The sequence below is a fragment of the Numenius arquata genome, chromosome 7 (assembly GCF_964106895.1).
Source record: "Numenius arquata chromosome 7, bNumArq3.hap1.1, whole genome shotgun sequence".
Lineage (NCBI taxonomy): Eukaryota > Metazoa > Chordata > Aves > Charadriiformes > Scolopacidae > Numenius > Numenius arquata.
The window spans coordinates 36485865-36507534 of record NC_133582.1 but is presented as its reverse complement, the minus strand read 5'-3'; the positions used below and the strand labels follow the sequence as shown (position 1 = coordinate 36507534).

The following is a 21670-nucleotide window of genomic DNA, read 5'->3' as shown; positions in this document are numbered from 1 at the left end:
GTTTTGCTGTTAACATTATTTCTTCACTTTATAAATAACTTCATAAAAATATTTGCCCACACATGTAAAATACGGATTTTTATTTTATTGTTTTAGGAAATAGCTTCACTTCTCTTTTTGTCATGTTTCTTCAAGTTCCTACAGCTTTAAACCAAACTGTTTCTTTGTGCTGAAAACCTTCTATTCCCCACTTCTCGTCTGCAGCCTTTTGTCATGTTTGAACAATATTTTGTCTATCATTCTCTTTTGCTAGTTTACAATGAAAGTGCAAACATCTTGCAAGAAAAATGGCTTCTGTTCATTATCAGTAACCTCTCAGTCTAAGAAATAGGCATGATCAACCAACTGCTTCTGCTTTACAGTGCTGTTATCCCTGTTCCTTCAGAAGTAGCAAGAAGTCTGACTTGGAAGTTAAATGTTTGGGCGTTTGCCCAGATGCAATTTACATCCTATTTTAACTATTCCTGTCCTCATTAAGCAAGTCTTCACCCTTTTCTCTTTCTTGTTACTGCCTGCCTAACTTAATAGGAGTGGAGAAATATACGACTGACCCGCAAGTTTCTTTTGGATTTCAAAGTTTGTGCTATGGAGTTTGCCCATGTCAGTTAACACTGACAAAGCTCTTTTTTTAAAATTATTTTTTTTTTTGTATGTGTGTGTATTAAATGCATGCAAAACCAGACTGAGCTGCTAGAACGCATCCATATCCACATTGCAACCTTCAGTAATTTCAGGTCGTTCTTTCCCCTAACGCAGCGGGGCATGGCAATTAGCTGCACTGCAAAGGTTCTCCTTTAAGGCTAATCATTCAGCTGTAGTGATACTGCAGAGTTTTGGAATTACATTTGTCGTTTAAGCTACACTTCTTTTTTTTTTTTTCCAGACCCCACTTGATTAAACTGTCTTTCGGGCAGAGTCCAGAAAAGTTTGGCCAAATTCAGGAAGGCCGTTTAGAAACAGAGCTGAGCACAAATGAAATAATCGTGCATTTTCCATCAGGTAACATGTTGATATGCCTTTCTCCACTTAAAAAATATATCAATAAAAAAGTACTGAGAAACACCTTCTCTGTAAAACTTTGTATTTGCAGGTGTGTTTTAAGTCAGAGCCTTTGAGGTCTGATTGAAACTTTGGAAGATTAGGTTCTTCGTTATCTAAGATGAATAGTAATCCTGACATAATTCGTGACGTATGAGCACTGGAAGGATTTATACAGTCAACTTTAGGGATCTAAATTAGGAATTGAATCCTTCTATACAAGACAGTGAAACTTAGAGGCAGCTCAGAGTGTTTTCCTCTTCTGGCTATGAGTGGAGCACAGGGAGAGTGACTTCGTATCTTACATACCTCAGTGAAGAGCCTAAAATAGATAGCATGAATAATTCCTAAAATGAATACCAGTGTGCAAGAATGCAGTCATGAAACAATCCAATTATCTCTGTGACAATTATGTCCCTTTCAGCCATACGTGCCCAGACCACATTGCATTTTTGTCTTGCAGCCCTCAAAAGTGCTGTAGCTGGCCAGGGAAGCCTTTATAATCTCCATACAGCCCCACCGCTATCAGCAGAGCTGTGATGGACCAGTAATTTAGCTGCACAGTGCAGGTCTCGGCACAGGGTTAGAGAAATTGCATTGAAGGTGAGAGATGGGGGAAAAAAAAAGCTAGGAGCAAAAACTGTCTGAAAGGAAAGGCTTTCATTTGAGTCACACGGATGTCTAGTCAGGGAAAGCATTTGTATGCAAAGATCTGAAACACTGACAGCTCCTTTTAAAATAATAGAAATGCTAAATGTGGGTCTCCTATGTGGAAATCTGTAGGTGGGGAAGTGGAATTAAGTTTAGGCTGTGTGTGTCTGTTGAAATGAGAAGACAGTGCCTTTGTGTAAAGATAGGTCATCTAAGGTCCATTCATCGTTTTTTAATCCTTTCAGAAATGGCATCTTAGTTTAAAAATGTATGATCCGGGGTGAATTTTGGAAGATAGGATTGTCACAATGTGTTCCACTAATATTATTATTTCCATTGTGCGAGTGACCAGGGTTCCTGGCCTTAGGGATGACATTTGAAGCCACTTGTGGGTGACTTAGGAACAGAAGTCTGGTGCCTGCTTGTGATTTTAAATATGCATGGGAATATTTAGGAATACAAAGAAATGATCATTGTGTATAGAATTGAATATGTATAGATGTGCTGGAGCTAGTTTTTATCTGCTTTAGAAGCAGGAGGATTTGTGGACTAAAGCTTATTAAGTCCCTAAAGGCCATATAAGGAAATCCACACGGCTACTGAAAATACGTTACGGCTCCGCAAAATAAAAGTTAAAAAAAAAAGATTTCTCTGGCTTGAGAGTGTTAGAGAGACTGAGATGCCGATTAAATGAGGGTGTCTCCTCTTTGTTGCTAAATTCTCAGGGTCCCAGGTGGTCCTGTGCAATGTGAAGAAAAGCACGTCACCATATCCTACACTGAAATTGGTACTGGCGCTACTGGCAAGCTGGGAGAGCGTCTGCTGTTTTGCAGTTGCAGAGGGGATACAGTTTATATCACTAGGCACTTTAAAAATCCCACTCTGAGGACCTATGGATGGCGAACATACAAACTGTCCCCTTCCGGCACAATCTAGTACACTATTTAGATGCTGTACATTGAGTAAATAAGAAAGAAGAGGGTTTTCTTCGTGATTTCTCCTTGCCTGCAGGAACCTCAGCTCTATACTTGCAGCTATGCTGCAGAGTGTTTTTTGTGACCTGTGAGGGACCTGAAGACCACTGCTCAGAGACAGGAAGCTGAAATATGCTGATTTAAGGAGGTCTGCCTAGTGGGTTGTGATTGCATTAATTACAAACCATGAATCATGGACATCTTGTTCCAGCATTTGTAAGATTAAAGTAGGCTATATAAATAACAGCCATTACAGGGTTTTTAAGTGGATGACCGTTCTTGCTTCCAGTAGCACATTTGGGGAGCTCATTATCTTTATATTTCCACTAATGGGAGGGCTATTGCATTCTGCTGCTATAGGTACAGCGCTTCGGCTTTCTTTGCTTTTCTGGCAGTTCTGCTGTTTCCAACTGCAGTGAGCTACAGTGGATGGAGTCACAGCAAACACGAGTATTGTGTACATCCCTGGACTTTCCAGCAAGCCCTTAAGAAGGTGTCTAAAAATACATGAACATTAGGCAAAACATAGAGTACACAACCTTGGGTCCAGGCTGGTTAGAACACTTGAATTTGGTTTGGAATTGGAAACTAAAGCAGAAGAAGTAGTTGTCAGCAAACCCAGGGCTCATTTCTACACTCGCAGAGTGTCCCGCATGCCTGGTGGGGCACCAACCAGCCTGCTTGTTGGGGCACCATGTTCTAGGCTCTCTGGCTACTGCATCGAGATCAGCTCCACTGCTCTTACTTTGTCTTTCCTAGCATACTTCCTTGACTCCAATTCTCTCGCCTGCGTACACAGGAGGCAAATTCAGCCCAACTGCCTCGGACCACATGATCACTGCCAGTCCTCCAAGGCCACCTTTTTTCTTAGAGCCCCAGTCTTGTGGGTGCATAACTTTACCTTTTCAAGGAATGATCATTTTGAACCAAAAGCAGTTTGTTTTACATTAAACCTCACAAACTGTGTAACTAGACCAGATGTTTTTGTCATAGTCCCAGTTTCACTGTTCTTCCTACACTACTAGGCTGGATTGGAGCAATGCATTTTCAGGATACCAAGTTCTCTATGTCAGACCTCTAGCTTCATGATTTTACCTCTAGAACATGAAATCTACTTTGGTTTCCATGTTCATTTTCCTTTGGCTGTATGACCAAACACTGTGAAATAGAGGTCTTGATACCCCTCCCAAGAGACTGTTTCTTTATTTGCATAAAGCTTCTTTCTGTCACTCAGTCTTGATGTTAATGCTCACTCCTGGTTTCCTTGCCTAACTTCTGAGGATATTCAATTTCTTAGCCCTTCGCTTGGTTTTGGCTGAAGTGAGCTGCATGTATTGGATGTTTTCTGTTTTCCTCAGGAAAGATTGAGTATCGTGTTGACTAATCATTTATGCAGAAAAGAATGATTATATATAGCCTATGGAAATATTCCTGGTTGTTCATATCAGAAATCTAAGAGTAGAGTAAAACATGATTCATAATATCAGACTGGAATTGTATCTCGTCAGTCTCCAAGTTACTTATTACGATTTAGGGCACTATGACTTATCTTCAAATCTGAGTTAAAGTTCAAAGGAGAATCTGAGCTTCTGCTCTGTGGTTTTAAATTGCCAGAAATGGCAAAGGATATCAAATCTGATTTTTCACATGCTACCACAGGGTATTGCAGGCAGCGACCACATTTATCTTATCCTGCATTATGTCTCAGTTTTGGGGGGAGTACACTAATACGTACCTGACTTAAAGTAAGTCCCATGTTGTTTTCCAGTTACTGATTTAGTCTTCTTGGTAGAATCAGGATGGAAAATGATTGCTTCTTCTCCAGCCAAGTAATGTAGCCATACAATGAATTTTCTTATTCACTCTGAGTCCAGAGAACTAGACATAGTTTCACAGGATGCACTGAATAAGTAATGTTAATATTGCTGTGTTTACTCCTGGGGACCATTTTTGCTCTTGGTAAATTGATTCTCATTTATTCTGTGATTGCAAAATGAACAGTCATACTAACTGCTATAGTTTCTTTCTCTAGCCTGCAGAGGAAAGGTGGATATGATATATTTCTTTCCCTGTCTTTCAAGCCATGTGTACACTCAGGTGATTTGCAGAGTTGTTGGACTTCCAGCTAGGCGTCTGGGAACCAGGTTGCTTCCAAAATTGGGGAATTTAGCCACCATTGGATACTCCAGCAAATTTCAGTGTCTGTGCCTGAAGGAATATTAACAAATGCCTCTCTTCCTTCCCAATTTGACGTATCCTTTTCAGTAGTGATGGGAACATGTAGGGTAGAAAACAGACAATCAATTAGCAGAGGCTGTTTCCTTACCATACATTAACTACAGTTTTAAGAGCTTTTTGGACATAATGAACACAAGAAAGGCAGATATCTTTCTTTCAATTTTATCAATGACCTGTGCAGTCCTATTGTAACTTCTTCCAAGTCTTTTTTTCTGCAGGTAGGATGTCGAACCACTTATTTCACATAAAAGGAAACCAAGAAAAGCAAACACCTCTGCCCCTTTCCCCAGCCTTCATTCTTTTCCCCACAAATTAGCAGAAAATAGAGGTGTGGGAAGATGAAGAGGCCTCTTGAGGGACCTCTTGGCAAGGTAACATGGGAAAAAGTACTGGAGGGAGAGGGGCCCAAGAAAGCTGGTTAGTATTCAAGGATCACCTCCTCCAAGCTCAGGAGCGGTGCATCCCAAGAAAGAAGAAGTCAAGCAAAAAAGCCAGGAAGCCTGCATGGATGAACAAGGAGCTCCTGAACAAGCTCAAAAGCCAAAAGGAGGCCTACAGAGGGTAGAAGCAAGGACGAGGTAGACTGGGAGGAATACAGAGAAACTGTCCAAGTGGCCAGGAACCAGATTAGGCAAGCTAAAGGCCAGATAGAATTAAATCTGGCCAGGGACATCAAGGATAACAAGAAAAACTTTTGTAAATATGTCAGAGATAAAGGCACGACTAGGGAAGATGTGGGCCCTCTCCGGAAGGAAAGAGGAGACCTGGTCACCCAGGATATGGGGAAGGCTGAGACACTAAATGACTGTTTCATAGAACCATAGAATCATACAATCTCACTGTCCATGTCTCTGACAAAGAAGTTAAACAGCACTGGGCCCAGTACTGACCCCTGAGGAACACTACTCACCATTGGTCAAGGGAGGTGATTCTACCCCTGTATTCTCTCTCGTGAGACCCCACCTGGAGTACTGTGTCCAGCTCTGGAGTCCCCAGCATAAGAAGGACATGGACCTGTTGGAATGGGTCCAGCAGAGGCCCATGAAGATGATCAGAAGGCTGGACCACCTCTTCTATGAAGACAGGCTGAGAGAGTTGGGGTTGTTCAGCCTGGAGAAGGGAAGGCTCCAGGGAGTCCTTATAACAGCCTTCCAATATCTGAAGGGTGTTACAGGAGAGATGGGGAGTGAGTGGAGCGATAGGACGAGGGGTAATGGTTTTAAACTGAAACAGGGGAGATTTAGATTAGATAGTAGGAAGAAATTCTTTGCTGTGAGGGTGGTGAGACACTGGAACAGGTTGCTCAGAGAAGTTGTGGCTGCCCCATCCCTGGAGGGGTTCAAGGCCAGGCTGGATGGGGCTTTGAGCAACCTGGTCTGGTGGGAGGTGTCCCTGCCCATGGCAGGAGGTTGGAACTCGGTGATCTTTAAGGTTCCTTCCAACCCAAGCCATTCTATGATTCTATGATTCTATAATTTATAATAAACTCTATTTCAGTTCAGCAGCCTGTATTAGGTTTCTGTGTCTTGAATAGAGAATCATGTAAATCAGTTCCAGCCAAGACCCAGCTGGCAAGGTATAAGTTTTCCAGTATAACTGGGAACTCTATGGGCTCTGGCTGCCAACAGTCCACCTCCATTAAGGTGACTTACTGAGTTAGCTGCTAATTGCCTCTATGCAATTAACTTCCAATGTTTATAATCACTGTGATGTCTAAGGTACTTGTAAAACTGATGAATTCGTATGTATGATTTCTCTGAAGTGAGGAAATATTACAAGTACCATTTTCCAGATGAAAAGCTGGAACAGAGACAATTATCTGTTAATATTGTTCTACATGTTAATTTTGGTAATTGTGTTATTATATTAGGCTTTTATATAGATCAGGAAGTAACAAGTCATCTTCATTCCTTCAAGTCACATAGAAAAGGAAGAAAAATAATGAAGGACAGGCACAGTCCATTAAAGCAGCTAGTGCCATAGTAGTTTTGGTGTAGGCAGGAAAAAAAAGAGGAAAGGAAGGACAACTTCTAATTTATTTATTCATGTTTAGCCATTGTAGCAGTAGAGTCAGATGCAGCTATTTAGTGCACCTAACTAGCAGATTAGTTGGCAGACTCTGCCTTCAGTCATCTTAACCAAAGCCATCCCAGAAGTAGGTAGCTAAGCCTAGTTGGTTTTAGCCCACAATCATTCTCTCTCTGGGCAGAAGCAGCACAGAAGAGAAACACTTCTTATTTCAGCAGGGTCCAAGTCCAGCTATTCACTCACATAACCCTCTCGTAATAAGTTTTCAGTGCACTGGCTTTTTACTAAACACTAAATAAAACGAGTGCAGTTGTTTAAGGACCAAGGCCTCCTGTGATCCAGCTACCTGAGAGTAACTGAAGAAGGTGGCAACAATATAAAGATGCACTTTTAAAAATACCTCATTGTCTTTTTAATGTAATTCTCAAGTCATCCATTAGGATTTAGTATTTATATCACAATATAGACTGTAGCTAAATACTTCCACAGTTTCTGTTTTGATTTTTTGTTTGTATTTAAGCTGCCATAGAAGTTAGCTGGCATTCTTTTATTTTCACTCTTCATTACAGCCACAGCAATACCTATATGAGCATGTATTTCCAATCAAGTCCATCAGCCTACAGCTTAAAATTAGGCATGCAGTAAAGTGCATACCACCCCATACTAATGAACGAGATCTAACACTGTTCTTAAGGTACTGGTTTCTGCTAAATGTTGGAATAAAAAGGGAAACTCACAGAGCTAATGGTCATGACATTTCCAGCTCCAATTTTCAGACATTACTTTTGAAGAAAAAAAAACCTCAATAAACTATCCACCCATTAAAAGGAACTTAAATATGTTTCTCTGTCACTAGTAATTGAAACTGGATGGAGAAAACTGAGAAGTAAAATAATTTTTTGCAGATATTTTTAATGTATTCTTTGAATAGTTTTAGAATTGGTCCAATAATCACAGTTTCTCTTGAACGGATTATTTAGCCAATAAATAACATTCCTTGTCCAAAGAATTGTGTTTTATATATGCTCATGTCTGCTGTTTTTACATTTTGAGGGTAGGGTTAAGAAGCCTTCAATTGGTAGAGCTGGGTAAAGTGATCTAAATGGAAACAAATGTGTGGACAAACCATCTTTTCTGAAAACAATCGCATTTCACTTGAAGATTTCTAGTGTGACACAGTGCCTGTGAACTTGCCTGTCCATCAGACCCCACTCTTTGTTCTTGAACCACGCAGGGAATTCAGTCAGAGGCAAGGATCTTAAGACACTGAGACTCTGCAAGTTATATAAAATGGAAATAGCATCAGGCAGGGGGAGATGTGAGAGGTTTCCTGCCAGGGGAGATTGCTATGCCATGAGCATAACTTGTGCTAAACTCAGAAGAAATCTATTTGGGGAAAAAGTGTTTAGAAATACCCTCCTCACAGGGTAATCTTCAGAGCTTAAACTTTCTGAGAAACTAAATTGCCTTGGAGATAGAAATCTGTAGGAAACCTAGCTTTAGTTTCAGTCTTCACAGATGAGCTTGTTTCTAAAAAAAAAGCATTTTTTACGAAGAAGGAATATGCCCGAAAGCAAACTGAACACAAGGCAAACGTGGTAATATTCGTCTTTGTTAAATTAGCTGCTGCTGAGTGATTAGAACTATTGCTCAGCTCATCTGTTAACTCTTAGCTGATTTCCTAGTGCTTAACTCCCAGATAATTTCAGAGATTTATGCATGAACTGAGAGTTAAACATAGACTTGAATGTGGTGCTGACACCGGCATTGCATAGGTGTATATTTAATATGAAGTATTCTGAATCCGGGCTTCAGCGACATCTTTAAGCACATTGAAGTTGAAGGGATTACTCACATTCCTACAGATCCCTGCAGCCTCGAGCACCACATTGAATTATGGCATAGTAAGGAGTCAGTACGAGTCTTATCTCTGAATTTGCTGAATGGGCTGAACCACCGAATTCTGGTGGTGTTGAAAGAAGCCTCAATCAGTTAGTTACTTCTCTTCTGCATCTGGCTTGGCAACGAGTCAAGGAGAACAACAGTGCTCATTTCCTATTCATGTATTATGCACCATTTGTTTTGAATACCTTGTTTATTCTAACACAAAGGCCATATTTCATTTCATTTTGGTACCACATTAGTGGGAAGATGTGAGAATTGAGGACACTACTCAATTATCGAGCCACAGATCAATAGACAAAAAGTTTTTATATAGCTTTGAACTGCCTGCATTGATAAAGTTATATCCGTTATTCTTCTCTCTGCTACTGGGGTAGAAATAATAAATATTTTAAGAATCCCAAAATAGATGGAAGTAGTAATATTGACTAAGCAGAAACTGCTTGCCAGGAGATTAGGCTTTAGTTGGTAGGATTTAAATATGCCTGGCATGTCAAAGCAATGTGACAAGCCAGTGTTTTCATAATGTGCTGCATCTACCTCATAACTTGTTGTGAAAGAATGATGACTGTTGCCAGCTTGCTTTGTTCTTATTATTATTTTTGAAGATAAGAAAGTGAAATGGCTCCATTTCAGGAATTAAGTCATTCCTTTGTGCCAAAATACTGACAGGAACTTTTGATGCGGGAAGATAAATTAGAGTTCTGACTTCTGCATTACAAAAAAGAAGTCAACACTGCTTGAAAGGAGCCTTGCTGTTCGAGCTGGTGCTACTTCTTTTAATATTGCAGATGTGAATGTCAAGTGAGTTTACTGTCTGAATTTTTGCAATATGAAATGGAACAGATTGTCGGACTCAGGCACTTTGAAGCTCTGGTTTTAAAATTCAGGGATAATTTTAGGGAAGGGGAGGTCAGAAGAATCAGCAAGTGGAACACATGGACCTCAGTCGATATTGTAATGTCAGCTGTATGGCAATATTTGCAGCCCACGACTAATGGGATATTCCCCTTGATGTCTTTGCCACTGACTATTCCAGCTCCCTCAAAACATCATAGCACTTGCAATGCTTTCCTTTCATGTAGATGGCATGTGATTGGCTCTCTATCCACCTCCATTCTAATCCAAAAACTCAACCTTTCCTATGGGTCCCAAATAGGCAAAATTCCCACCTGGGCCCTTACGCAGCGCAGCAACAGCAGTAGACTCCTCCTAGTACACCTCATGTGGACCAGCCTTCTCCTGCATTACCCTGGTCCAGACACTTCTATCTGCTTCTTGCTTTATTCCTGTGACCTGGACACCTGTGTCCTAATGCTGTTTCTTTCTCTGCCTCAGTAATTACGTTTTCTTACTAGGACAAGACCCTTTGCTGTTAAGTTGGGCTCTTCCCATTAGGACCTATCTTCGATTACCATGCTGGTGTATGTACAATACATATGTATGTATGTTACATATGCTGTATATTACCTGTGCCTTTGCTCTGCCAAGCAAGCCAAGCCCTTGTGCCCTCTGAGCCAGATGGAAACAGGAAAAAAAAAAAAAGAAAAAAAAAAAAAAGGCTACAAAGATGATTAGGAGCATGGAGCATCTCCCTTAAGAGGAAAGGCTGAGGGACTTGGGCCTTTTTAGTCTGGAGAAGAGAAGGCTGAGGGGGGAGCTGATCAATGCTTATAAATGCTTCAAGGGTGGGTGTCAGGAGGATGGGGCCAGTCTTTTTTCAGTGGTGCCCAGGGACAGGACAAGAGGGAACAGGCACAAACTTGACTACAAGAAGTTCCATCTAAACATGAGGAGGAACTCCTTCACTTTGAGGGTGGCGGAGCCCTGGAAGAGGCTGCCCAGAGAGGTGGTGGAGTCTCCTTCTCTGGAGACACTCAAAACCCGCCTGGACACGTTCCTGTGCAACCTGCTCTGGGTGGACCTGCTTTGGCAGGGGGTTGGACTAGATGATCTCCAGAGGTCCCTTCCAACCCCATCTGATTCTGTGACTCTGTGAAACACAGGGTTGTTTTCCACCCTCCTCTCTTCCAAAGCCCTTCTCATGATGGTTGTCCCAGTACTCTGCTCATTGATGATGGTAGGTAGAAAATGGACAGTGTCCATCTGGGGCTTCAGTTGCTCTTCTGCTCTTTGCCTGCTTGGTACTACTGCTTGGCGGCTGCCTGCCTTTTACCATCTTCCATATATGCATCTGGGATCGGGAACTCTTTGAGTAGAGACTGGCTATTTTGAAACTCCTGTGAACACTGCAGCACTTGATCTGTGATTGATGCCTCCAAACTGTGCTGTGAGGCTATAGCAACACACCTTACCTGACGGAAAATACCACTGGCACGCGAAGGAAGTGACATCAAAGTTCCAGCCAAGATATGAGGAGAAACCGTTTATTGGAGATGACTCACAGGCGAACAGTAAAACCAGTCATCAGCGCTTCAGAAGAGGAGTCACTGCAAACCTTCACCTCCTCACCTTGCAGTAATTCTCATGTCACCTGTAGTTACAGGTCAGTCCCTTTGCATCAATTTGCACGCCTTGGTCTAACAGTTTCAACTGAGAGTAGCTCTTCAGTTGCGACAAGCTCCTGGGCAGACACGGTCGAGACCATGAGCGGGAGTTCATTTACTTGGAAAAAATGCATGGTGAAAACTGGGGAGTGCAGTCCTTTGCTTTTCCAGTTTAAACAGAGATACAACAGACATCAAAGGAGGATGCAATATTGCTGGGAAAGCACATATTAAATAGATCTTTAGTGGAAAAGTGCTGTAATTCCTGCCATATCTTACAAAAAAAAAAAAGAAAAAAAGCAACAGAAAGCATGTAAACATATCCTATATATACAAACAATACACTACAGCTGTCTTGTAAGCAGGGATTAGTAGCAGGACACTGTTGTAGAAACAGCACATATTTTCCCTTGGGAAACTTAAAACCCCAGAAATTTAGTCCATTCAAGGCCACAGAGAAACAATGTGCTGCTTACGCTCCTGTTTCTTTTCCTACTTTCTGAGACTAGTTTCCTAGTTTCTGAGACTGATATTTTACAAACCAGGTTTCTGTAGATGTTCCATTTTGTTTAAAAACTGCAAAGTTCTTGGATCAGCATCCTTTTTCCATTAAAAAAAAAAAAAAAAGCTAAATGCATTCCTCTCCACATTTACATTTTTATATTTCCCTTACTTGGTTAAACCAGACAACACAAAGTTATTTTCACCCTTGGCTGCAAGTGTGTAATTGATGGAGCAATACTGTTATGAAGTACTTTAGAAAGGAGTTTAGTAGAAAAACGCAAGAGATTCCTCTTAAACTAGTTTAATTTGAATAGTTCCATGACAACAGCTGTGGACTAACTTCTGGGAAATGTGGATGCAAATTCGAACTGGAAGATAAGATTCAGTGAAATCGATGAGTTGCAGCTTCTGCATCTGACGCAGACACTATGACATCTAGCAACACCTTTTTAGATCACATCCCTAAGATAAGCAGCCGTCCATCTGCCTTATGCCAAGCTGCAGCTGGACATTACGTGGCAACTGAATTCTTCACCACTCAACTTGCACCTTCTTATTTGTCATCTTAATAGTGATTCCTGTACAGTTCAGGTGCCCAGTCCCCTCCCATACACTACCTGTGATTGCCAACTGTGTAACGAAGAAGGTCATTCGAGATTTCCGCTTCCTCCTCCAGGTAGAGAAGAGCACAATAGCATTTCCAGCAATTGTGACAATAAAAAGAATCCAAAGAGTCACCAGCTGCTCTGTCTGCATTGGAGAGAAGGGAAAAAAGGGTATTGGTAGGTGGGTGGGTAGTGACTTGGGTTAAGCCAGTCAGTTATCCTGGGACAAGTGAGATGAGAATGGAAAAAAGGAATGAAATGTGAGTTTTGCCAATTGATTTCTAATTATTTAGTCTAAAAAATATTATTCTTCTTGCAGAAAATACTTAACTTGCATTACTGCTGGTGATGTTCCTTCCAGTTTGATTTGCAGTGGCTGTATATGACTTCTATCTTCACAAAACCACTAGCAGTGTCTGTGTTTGGCACTTAACACAAAAATGAGAGGCAGCCCTCAGTTCTCTCGGGTTGCTCCAGCAAGCTGTGAAATAACCAGCTGCCTCACTCTGTAAGACTTATTGATAGATGGGCTCCTTTGGAGAAACGGGGGAAATAAATACTCCTCTCCTTCCCAGCTCCAGTGAGTCTGGGTCATCCACAAACCCTATGAAATTCAGACATCCGGCCCATGATCTAGATGTACACCAAGATTGAAAAGAAAGCATGACCCACTGTCAGGAAAAGTAAAATTGTGTAGTGAGCAATACGCGATGACAAAACGTCCCCTAGTGGTAGTGTGTACAAAGAAAAGATGTGGAAAAAGAAAAAAAGTTATTCACTCAAAGCATCAGCATGGTCTGGCTGCAAGAACAAGGGTGTACATATGTTTGCTTGTTTTGTGGGTGCAGGCCCAATCTTCTCTCTCCTTTTGGCCACCAAAACCCATTTGGTCCTCTCTAGATGCAGGATAGTTATTTTTCAGTCTGTAGGTTTCCCCTCACCATGTAAGAGTGTGAAGTTTATGCTTTCTCCATAGCAGCCAGCCAGCTCTGATGCCTGAGAAGCACAGAGTCTGGTGAGCCTGGGTCAGCTGGAGAGAATATTCTGCATTTCTGCAGAATTCTCACTTATAAAAAAAACCTGTCCTGCGTAAAGCTGAATGTAGTGGCATGGAGGAAGATGGTTCTGCTGCTATTCTGCAAAGAGGAGAGGGGATTTTTCAGAGTAACAGTTAGGTTTGAAGGATGTAGAGCAAGAGTGCTCAGGAGAAAAAAAAAATCCTAATGTATCCAGCAGCAATAATATACACATTATTATTAGTCGAAGAGAGAAAAAACACATGTATAGCTCTGCAGAACTTATAGTTATAAAGGTAACCCCAATGTCCATGCAGTCTCCCAGAGCCTGTTGCTCCTGAGAAGACTCCTGCCTTTGATGTTTCAGGAGGAGACAGTCTGTATGAATGAAATACGGAAGAGCCTTCAACCCCCTTGAACGCCCTTCAACGCCCTCTTCAAGCCTTCTTGTGGCTTTCCATGGCTTCAGCTGTATTGGTCCCCTAGATTCATATCCTAGCAACTGGGATGAGTTTCGGGTTATGTCAATGCAGTCATTTGGGATCTTCCAGTTCCTGACACCGAACCCATAATGTGGGACCTAGATAAGGGCTGCAGTTGAAGAGGGGTCACAGCTGCTGGCCCTACAGAAGTGACGCCTGAAGCACTGTCCTGAGCAGGTGGGGCAGAAGGAGGCTGTCGGTGAGACCCACACTTGACAGGGTCACAGCAACCCCAGGCAATGCTACAGGCTTGGGGAAGAGTGGCTGGAGCTGCCCAGCAGAAAAGGACCTGGGGGTGTTGGTGGACAGCTGGCTGAACATGAGCCAGCGGTGTGCCCAGGTGGCCAAGAAGGTCAACAGCATCCTGGCCTGTATCAGGAACAGCGTGGTGAGTAGGACTCGGGAAGTGATGGTGCCTCTGTACTGGGCACTGGTGAGGCCTCACCTCGAGTGCTGTGTTCAGTTTTGGGCCCCTCACTACAGGAAGGACATTGAGCTGCTGGAGCGTGTCCAGAGGAGAGTCACCAAGCTGGTGAGGGGTCTAGAGAACAAGTCATGCAAGGAGAGGCTGAGGGAACTGGGCATGTTTAGTTTGGAGAAGAGGAGGCTGAGGGGGGACCTCATTGCCCTCTACAACTCCCTGAAAGGAGAGTGTAGAGAGGTGGGTGTTGGCCTCTTCTCCCAAGGGAAGAATGACAGGAACAGAGGAAATGGTCTGAAGTTGTGGCAGGGGAGGTTTAGATTAGATATTAGGAAGAATGACTTTACTGAGAGGGTGGTCAGGCACTGGAACAGCCTGCCCAGGGAGGTGGTGGAGTCACCATCCCTGGAGGTATTTAAGAAATGTGTGGATGTGGCACTTCAGGACATACTCTGGTGCCTGAGATCGTTGGGGGTTTTTTTGGTGTATGTGTGGTTGGACTCGATGATCTCAAAGGTCCCTTCCAACCATGAAGATTCTGTGATTCTGTGACCCGTACCTGCCTGACTGGGCTGATGATGGAGCAGAAGGAGGGGAGAGCACTCAAAAGCATTTGGCAGCCACTAACCCATGTCTTTCTAATGGGTGAGCAGAGACCAGAGTTCATACTGCCCACAGAGAGAAAACAGCTCAGATGTGAGTGTGGAGAGGGAAGGTGAAATGGCAAGAAAGGAACAGGGACAAGGAGCTTCTTGCTCTGCCATTAGCTTTAGTGCCTCCTCAGTGCCCAGCCCCCTTCTGAACCACATCCAGGGTCCCTCCTCTACTGGTGAGCCCCTTGTGGGAACCAGATTCTGCTTTACTCCAGGGAGGTAGTCACGCTACCCTGTGGGTTACGTGAGCATGGAGGAAAGGAAAGACCCAGTGTATGAGCAATCTGAGGCTGCGCTCTGTGCCTGAACCCAGAGATTATTATCTTAAGCATACAATGAAGGCTGTGTTTAGATGGTTTCACTTTTCCCAGCATGATAATTTTGCCAGTGTAATTTACCATTTGGGTCGTCTCACCTAACTTTAAAGCTCCAAAGGGAGACAACTACCCTCAATTGTCATAGCGTAGTCTATATAATAGCAGTATCTCAGAGATGAGTCACCATTCATCTCACCCACCTTGGGATGGCCTGTCTCCACTCATTATAGAGTGACCTACATAAGACAACTTGTGTGGGCTGGATGCTTAGCTTGTAGACAAGAAAAACCTCCACCTTTTTTGGGGCATCTGCAAATCTCTGAAATTTCTTGGAATTTTCCCTTCAAAATGTGTGGCAGAGACATGGCAGGACTATTTTTATGGGGATGCTTTCCTTTGTACAGGAATTGGAAGTGTCTCTTTGGAAGGTAATTAAAATTTCAAAAGGTAAGATTTCACATCACTTTTGTCCTTGAAATCGCTGGGTTCTCCTCAGGGTTTGGTTTGTCTTTTCCATTTCATAAAAGATCTTTCACTCATGGAGAAAACTGAGCATATTCTCTGGTATAAAATCAGGAGAGAATTTTCTTGAAAGAAATTCTGTATTCCTAGATTATACTGTTTTGGGTACAAACAGAACGAGGACCTGACATTCAAATCTTCTTCCATTTCCCACAGAAGAAATACCTACAGAGCAACAGAGACTGCGTTAGAGGGGTGTTTCTCCACCACAGGAGTGCAGCACTTATGGTCAGTTTAAATCCCTTCCTGCCAAGTTAAAAAGCAGTGCTTAGCAGTTTAGCAATTTCAGGCTAAGGCTCTACAGAAATATGCAATTAAACCAGACTACAAAGATAACCTAAAAGGTACAAAAGCTGAATAAAGGAGAAGTAAGTTTGAAAGGACATAGACAAAGGAACAAAGCCAAAGTTTCTATTAATCTATTTGTGGTAGCTGGCATCCAGAGAGAAGAGAAGCGGATCTCATTCTTGGGGATTAAGGAGCTATAACAATAGGCAACTTAAATCACTGCAGCCTCTCTCTGTTTGTATTAGCTTGCAGAATGAAAACTTCTGTGGTTATTAATGGGATGCCCATCGTGATAAAGGACTTCATGGAGGCTAGGATTAGAATGCAATGTGATCTTGATGAATTGTAAACATGCACTGGAAAAAACCCCAAGATGCTGTTCAACAAAGGAGAAGTGCAGGACTGTGCAGTGCAATGAGCGTAATCACATCGGGTTGGGTGAGTTTTCAAAACATCTCCCCCACATACAGCAGGTAAAGAAGTACCCCACAAGTGGAACATAATTTAATAACGTCACCCTGCCAAGAGAAAGACAACCACCATCATGGAATTGACACTAGTCTTGCGTGCCTCTGCTCTAATTCTTCCGCTGTACCCAGCTGCTGTGCTATGCCCACTCCTGGGTGCCATGCTTCCAGAGAGACACCAATCAATGAATTGACGGCAGTCTAGAGGATATAGCCAAGCAAAAAAAGGCTGAATGAATTAAGTTGTTTAATCTAGCAAGAAGCAGACTGCAGGGAAATATGAACAAAACCTTGAAGACACAAAAAGACTGACGTAAAAAAGGAAAGGAATAATCTCTTCTTCAGATCTACTGCAGATTGGCCAAAAATCACTGAATTAAAACTACAGCACAGAATTCAGATTGATCATATTAAAAAATATAACGTATATATAGATTGATTGAGTTAGTGAAACCTCTGCCTATGAAGGTCTTAAAAAGAGCTATTAGATTAGAGTGATAGCTGATTGATTTCTGAACTTCACTCCAGCTGCATTTTTCTATAATTCTGGTTTATCAGTCACCGTAAAGTTGCTTAGACATAGAGAAGTTTCATTTCATGTCTTGTTTGTTCACCAAGCAGAAATCGCCTCTTTGCGACAACCTTCAGCAAGGTGATTTACAAAAAACATCGTTTCATAACATGTTGCACAGACATCAGCAGCTTTCGGGATAAAAAGATAGATAATAGTATTTCACAAACCCCTGTGCAGAAGCTTTTCTTTGACAAGGGCTGCTTTTGCAATGGGCATTGCTAACTCTGTTACATGAGAATGCTGTGAGAGAGACCGGTTACATACACCAGTTCTTGTAGATTAGAAAACATAAAGATGCTGGTGACTTAATTAAGGTCACAGAGTAAATCAAAGTCAAGAGGATTTCATTGGCTTGACTACAACCATTGCATGCACTGCTATTCCACAAGACTGCTGTGTTTGGAGCATGGAAGCGCTTGACATCTGGAGCACATATTGATGTTTGGCTAATTCGCTTTAAGATTAAAACCAGCTCTAGTCAATGAAGCAAGTCTCTTCATGGGCAAAATGTAAGTCAGAAAACCTGTCTGAAGATTTTATGTGTTTTCCTTTGGTTGTAGAAGAGGCTTCTTATTTTGTCTCTCCAGCAAAAATTTCTGAATTCATAGGCTACAATAAGTCTATCATGAGGTTTTTCTGCTTTATATTTGAGACAAAGATCATCCCTGTGAGCAGCTTTAATCGAGACCATAGTTAAACCTTTTCAGAGCCACTGGCAGACATTTGATGCCATGATGCCACCCCTCCTTCCAGTTCTCCCCAACCAACCTCCTTGCTCACTCATTTCTCAGGATTTATATCCCTTCTGTTGGGGGGCACCAGTCACGGTTGTGGAATAGGGATATACCTAATAGGCCATCCCAATGTAGGTGCTGCTGCTCACGTCTTGAGGTGCAGAAGCCTTTGCCTGATATCGCAGCAGTTGCCTAATAGGAGAGGTTCAACTATCAATGGATAAAGCATGTTTGCACTTGAACAGGAACCCGATGTTGAAACAGCTTTGTTCTAGCTGCTGAGGCTGGTTGGGATACAGCCTGGAAAAAATGGGCTGCCAGGTAAGGAATGAGTAAATAAAGAAAAAGAGAGGGAGAGGCACTCTTGCCTAATGTGAGGAGAGGAGGCCTGTGGTGAATTCATGTCCTTACTGGCCTGGTGCCTTCCTGCTCCATGTCCTTGGTCACCTGGGTGAAGAAGAGGCACTCATCTCTCATATCGCAGGTCAGTAGTGGCTTAAGCCTCTGAACAGCTGCTTCTTGCTGGTTGATTAAATTCTGGGAATATGTAAACAGTCTGACTGCTTAGCTTTGGTATATTTAAAAAAACTATTTTCCTAGTGTGACCAATTGCAGCAATTGAGATTGTAAGAGAGAGGTAATCATGGAGCAAGCCAAACAATTTTGTAAGGATGTTTTTCTTAACACATAAGAAGAACACACAAATCTCCTTGCTAAACTGGGGAACTGTCATGCTCATGGTCAGGTTTGCCATGAGTAGTGGTGAACTTTCTTAAAGGAGGAAAAAAAGAGAAAAATCTTTTGTCACCCTCTGAAATAATCACTTTAATTGTAGGCCACGCAATAATCATAGAACGGTTTGGTTGGAAGGGACCTTAAAGATCATCCAGTTCCAACCCCCCTGCCCTGGGCAGGGACACCTCCCACCAGACCAGGTTGCTCAAAGCCCCATCCAGCCTGGCCTTGAACCCCTCCAGGGATGGGGCAGCCACAGCTTCTCTGGGCAACCTGTTCCAGTGTCTCACCACCCTCACAGGAAAGAATTTTTTTCTAGTATCTCATCTAAATCTCCCCTCTTTCAGTTTAAAACCATTACCCCTTGTCCTATGGCTCCGCTCCCTGATAAAGAGTCCCTCCCCATCTCTCCTGTAGCCCCTTCAGGTACTGGAAGGCTGTTATAAGGTCTCCCTGGAGCCTTCCCTTCTCCAGGCTGAACAACCCCAACTCTCTCAGCCTGTCCTCATAGGAGAGGTGGTCCAGCCCTCTGATCATCTTTGTGGCCTGCCACAATAAAATGGAAGGTTCTAGATTTTGCATGATTTTGACCCTGTTGTAGAAGTTCCGGAGCCATGAACTTTCAATACCGAAAACGTGCAGGACAAATTTGCTATCTAACAGCCCCTTTTTAGGATGGAACAAAAAAATGAAAAAAACACTCCCAAAAAAACGCAACAAAGCAGGAAGATTAGTTTTCCTGAGGCAGACAGGTGCCATGCAGCTTGACTGATTCCAGTCAGGGATTTATAGTCAGTTTACCTCTCAAGCAAATTGCATTTTGGACTGCAACACTAAAAAGAATCAAAGAAAGACACTCATCAGCACAATTTAATTAAGAAGTCTTAAAGGTACTGGCACAACCTCTGACATAATTCATAACATTTTTTTAAAATAAATAAACAAAACATAAATAAACAAAACCCTGTCTCATACTGTCAGGTTTCTCCACAGCAGATACCCTAAAGGAGCCTTGTGGGGTCTAACTGCTGCCTACAATTATCTAATAGGAGGGTACAGAGAAGGTGGAAACAGTTTCTTCTGAGAAGTGTGCAATGAAAGGACAAGAGGCCACAACTAAGAGTTGTAAGACGTGAAATTTTGATTAGGTATTAGGAAAAAAATGTTCATTCTGAGGGTGGTCAAACACTGGGATTGGAGTACAGAGAGGCTGTGGGATCTCCGTCCCTGGAGATATTAAAATAATTGAGTGGATGCTGCCGTGAGCGATCTGACATAGTTTGAAATTGCTTTTGAGTGGTTGGTGCAGGTGACCTCCAGAAGCCCTTCCCCACCTAAATTATTATGCACACACAAGTATGCATAAGACCTATTTTCTTAAGGAATGTACAGAAAGCTAAAAGGTACTTATACAGATGGAATCAGATGAGCGCTTTGCACAAGTTGTATATTATTTATTGTATCATAGAAACATGAACAACTCAGATCTTTGTGGGAATCTACATAAAATAAAATTCACCCTGTAAGTCAAGAGTATGGGTGTAAAGGTTACTGGCATGGGAATAGTGCAAACATATTAATATTAGGAAAAAACACTTAAAAAACATAAGGTGGCACTTTTCTTATGCTTACACAGAAGCCTGAGATGAGGAATTTCTGCCAGGGTGTGACCAGTTTAAACAATGAGCTGTCAGAAGTCAAGTACGATGCCGCTGGAGGGATCATGACTATTGCTGGTTTTATCAGCTACAAAATAAAGGGTCTTTAATACACCAAAAAGAAAAAACTTTGTTAAAGTGCCAATCGGAAGCATTCAAACTTCTTCTTGTGCTGTGAATAAAATACCAGAAACCTCTCTTGGTGTGTAGGTGTATGCTGTAGTGGTGTTAAACACACTTTAGTTGTAGCTACGAGTTCTGACTGTCGAGAAGGAACAAAGTAAGGGGGTACTAAATACTTTACCAAAAGTGGGACCGTGGTGGGAATACTTAGGCTAGGAGTAAGCTTCACACAGTAAATGTTAAACACCTGAATGTGAAAGTTGGGATGATTAATTCAAACTGCCTCCTAACGCTCAAGAAATCTTAAAAAAAAAAAAAAAAAAAAAAGAAGGAAGAAAGAAGATTTGGGGAAAATACTAAAATGGCTGGATCACTCTGGATTCATTTGCAGGTAGACCTTGTCTCAGTGAGAAAGAAACACACTAAGAACTGGGAAGATCACCAAAATCTTATGCCCTAGTTGTCACAAGCAGCACAAGTGCATTTTGAAAAAACATTCTCCATCTAGCAAGCCAAAACTGAGAAGATGTTTCTATACAGAGCTCACACAAGATGTTCCTGAAAATTCTGGAAAAGCAATTTGATTGACACCGAAAAGGTCTGGGAAAACTCATGTGAAGATAAGAAAGACTGAGAGAAGAGAAAGTTAAAACCTAAGTTTTATCTTTTGTCCTTGAAAGTGCTTCCACTATGACTGAGTTTGAGGCAAACACATTTGGGCAGGCAGCAAGCCCGCAAGGAGCTAATTTTTTTTATTTTTTATTTTTTGAGGCATTGCCTGGAACGGAGCCTGATTCAAACTGTATAAATGCTAGTTCAGCCCCAGGTTTGCCTCTGGGACTGCTGCTTTTCCATTTCAGTGGCAATGGTCATGCCTGATAATTTTCATATCTCCTGCACAGAGGCTGCTTTACTGAGATGATTTCTCACAGGCTGTGTTATCCTCCTAGCACATGGCTACAGGTCATTCTGGCAATCCTAGGATGTGTTGCCACACGAGACCTTTACAACACACCAGAGGTGCAGGCAACAGTCACTTCTGCACAGGTCCTTATGGTTGGAAGAAGGGCACAGCTGGAAGGGACCCAAACTGATGTTTTCTATTCTGCCAAATTTTAGAAGCAGTTTTGCATCTTTCATAGTCCATGAATTTTAATGTGTTATAGAATCTTAGAATCATAGAATAATAGAACTGTCTAAGTTGGAAGGGACCTTTCAGATCATCTAGTCCAA

The 21670-nt window shown here is 42.1% G+C and overlaps 1 protein-coding gene across 1 annotated transcript in view; it reads right to left on the bottom strand.

Moving 5' to 3' along the window:
* NPSR1 (neuropeptide S receptor 1) overlaps nucleotides 1-21670 on the bottom strand; it is a 62401-nt gene that overhangs the window by 34845 nt on the left and 5886 nt on the right. The window contains exon 2 of the mRNA XM_074150659.1: nucleotides 12460-12592. Coding sequence (XP_074006760.1) covers nucleotides 12460-12592 — 133 coding nt within the window. The remainder of the gene's footprint in view (nucleotides 1-12459; nucleotides 12593-21670) is intronic.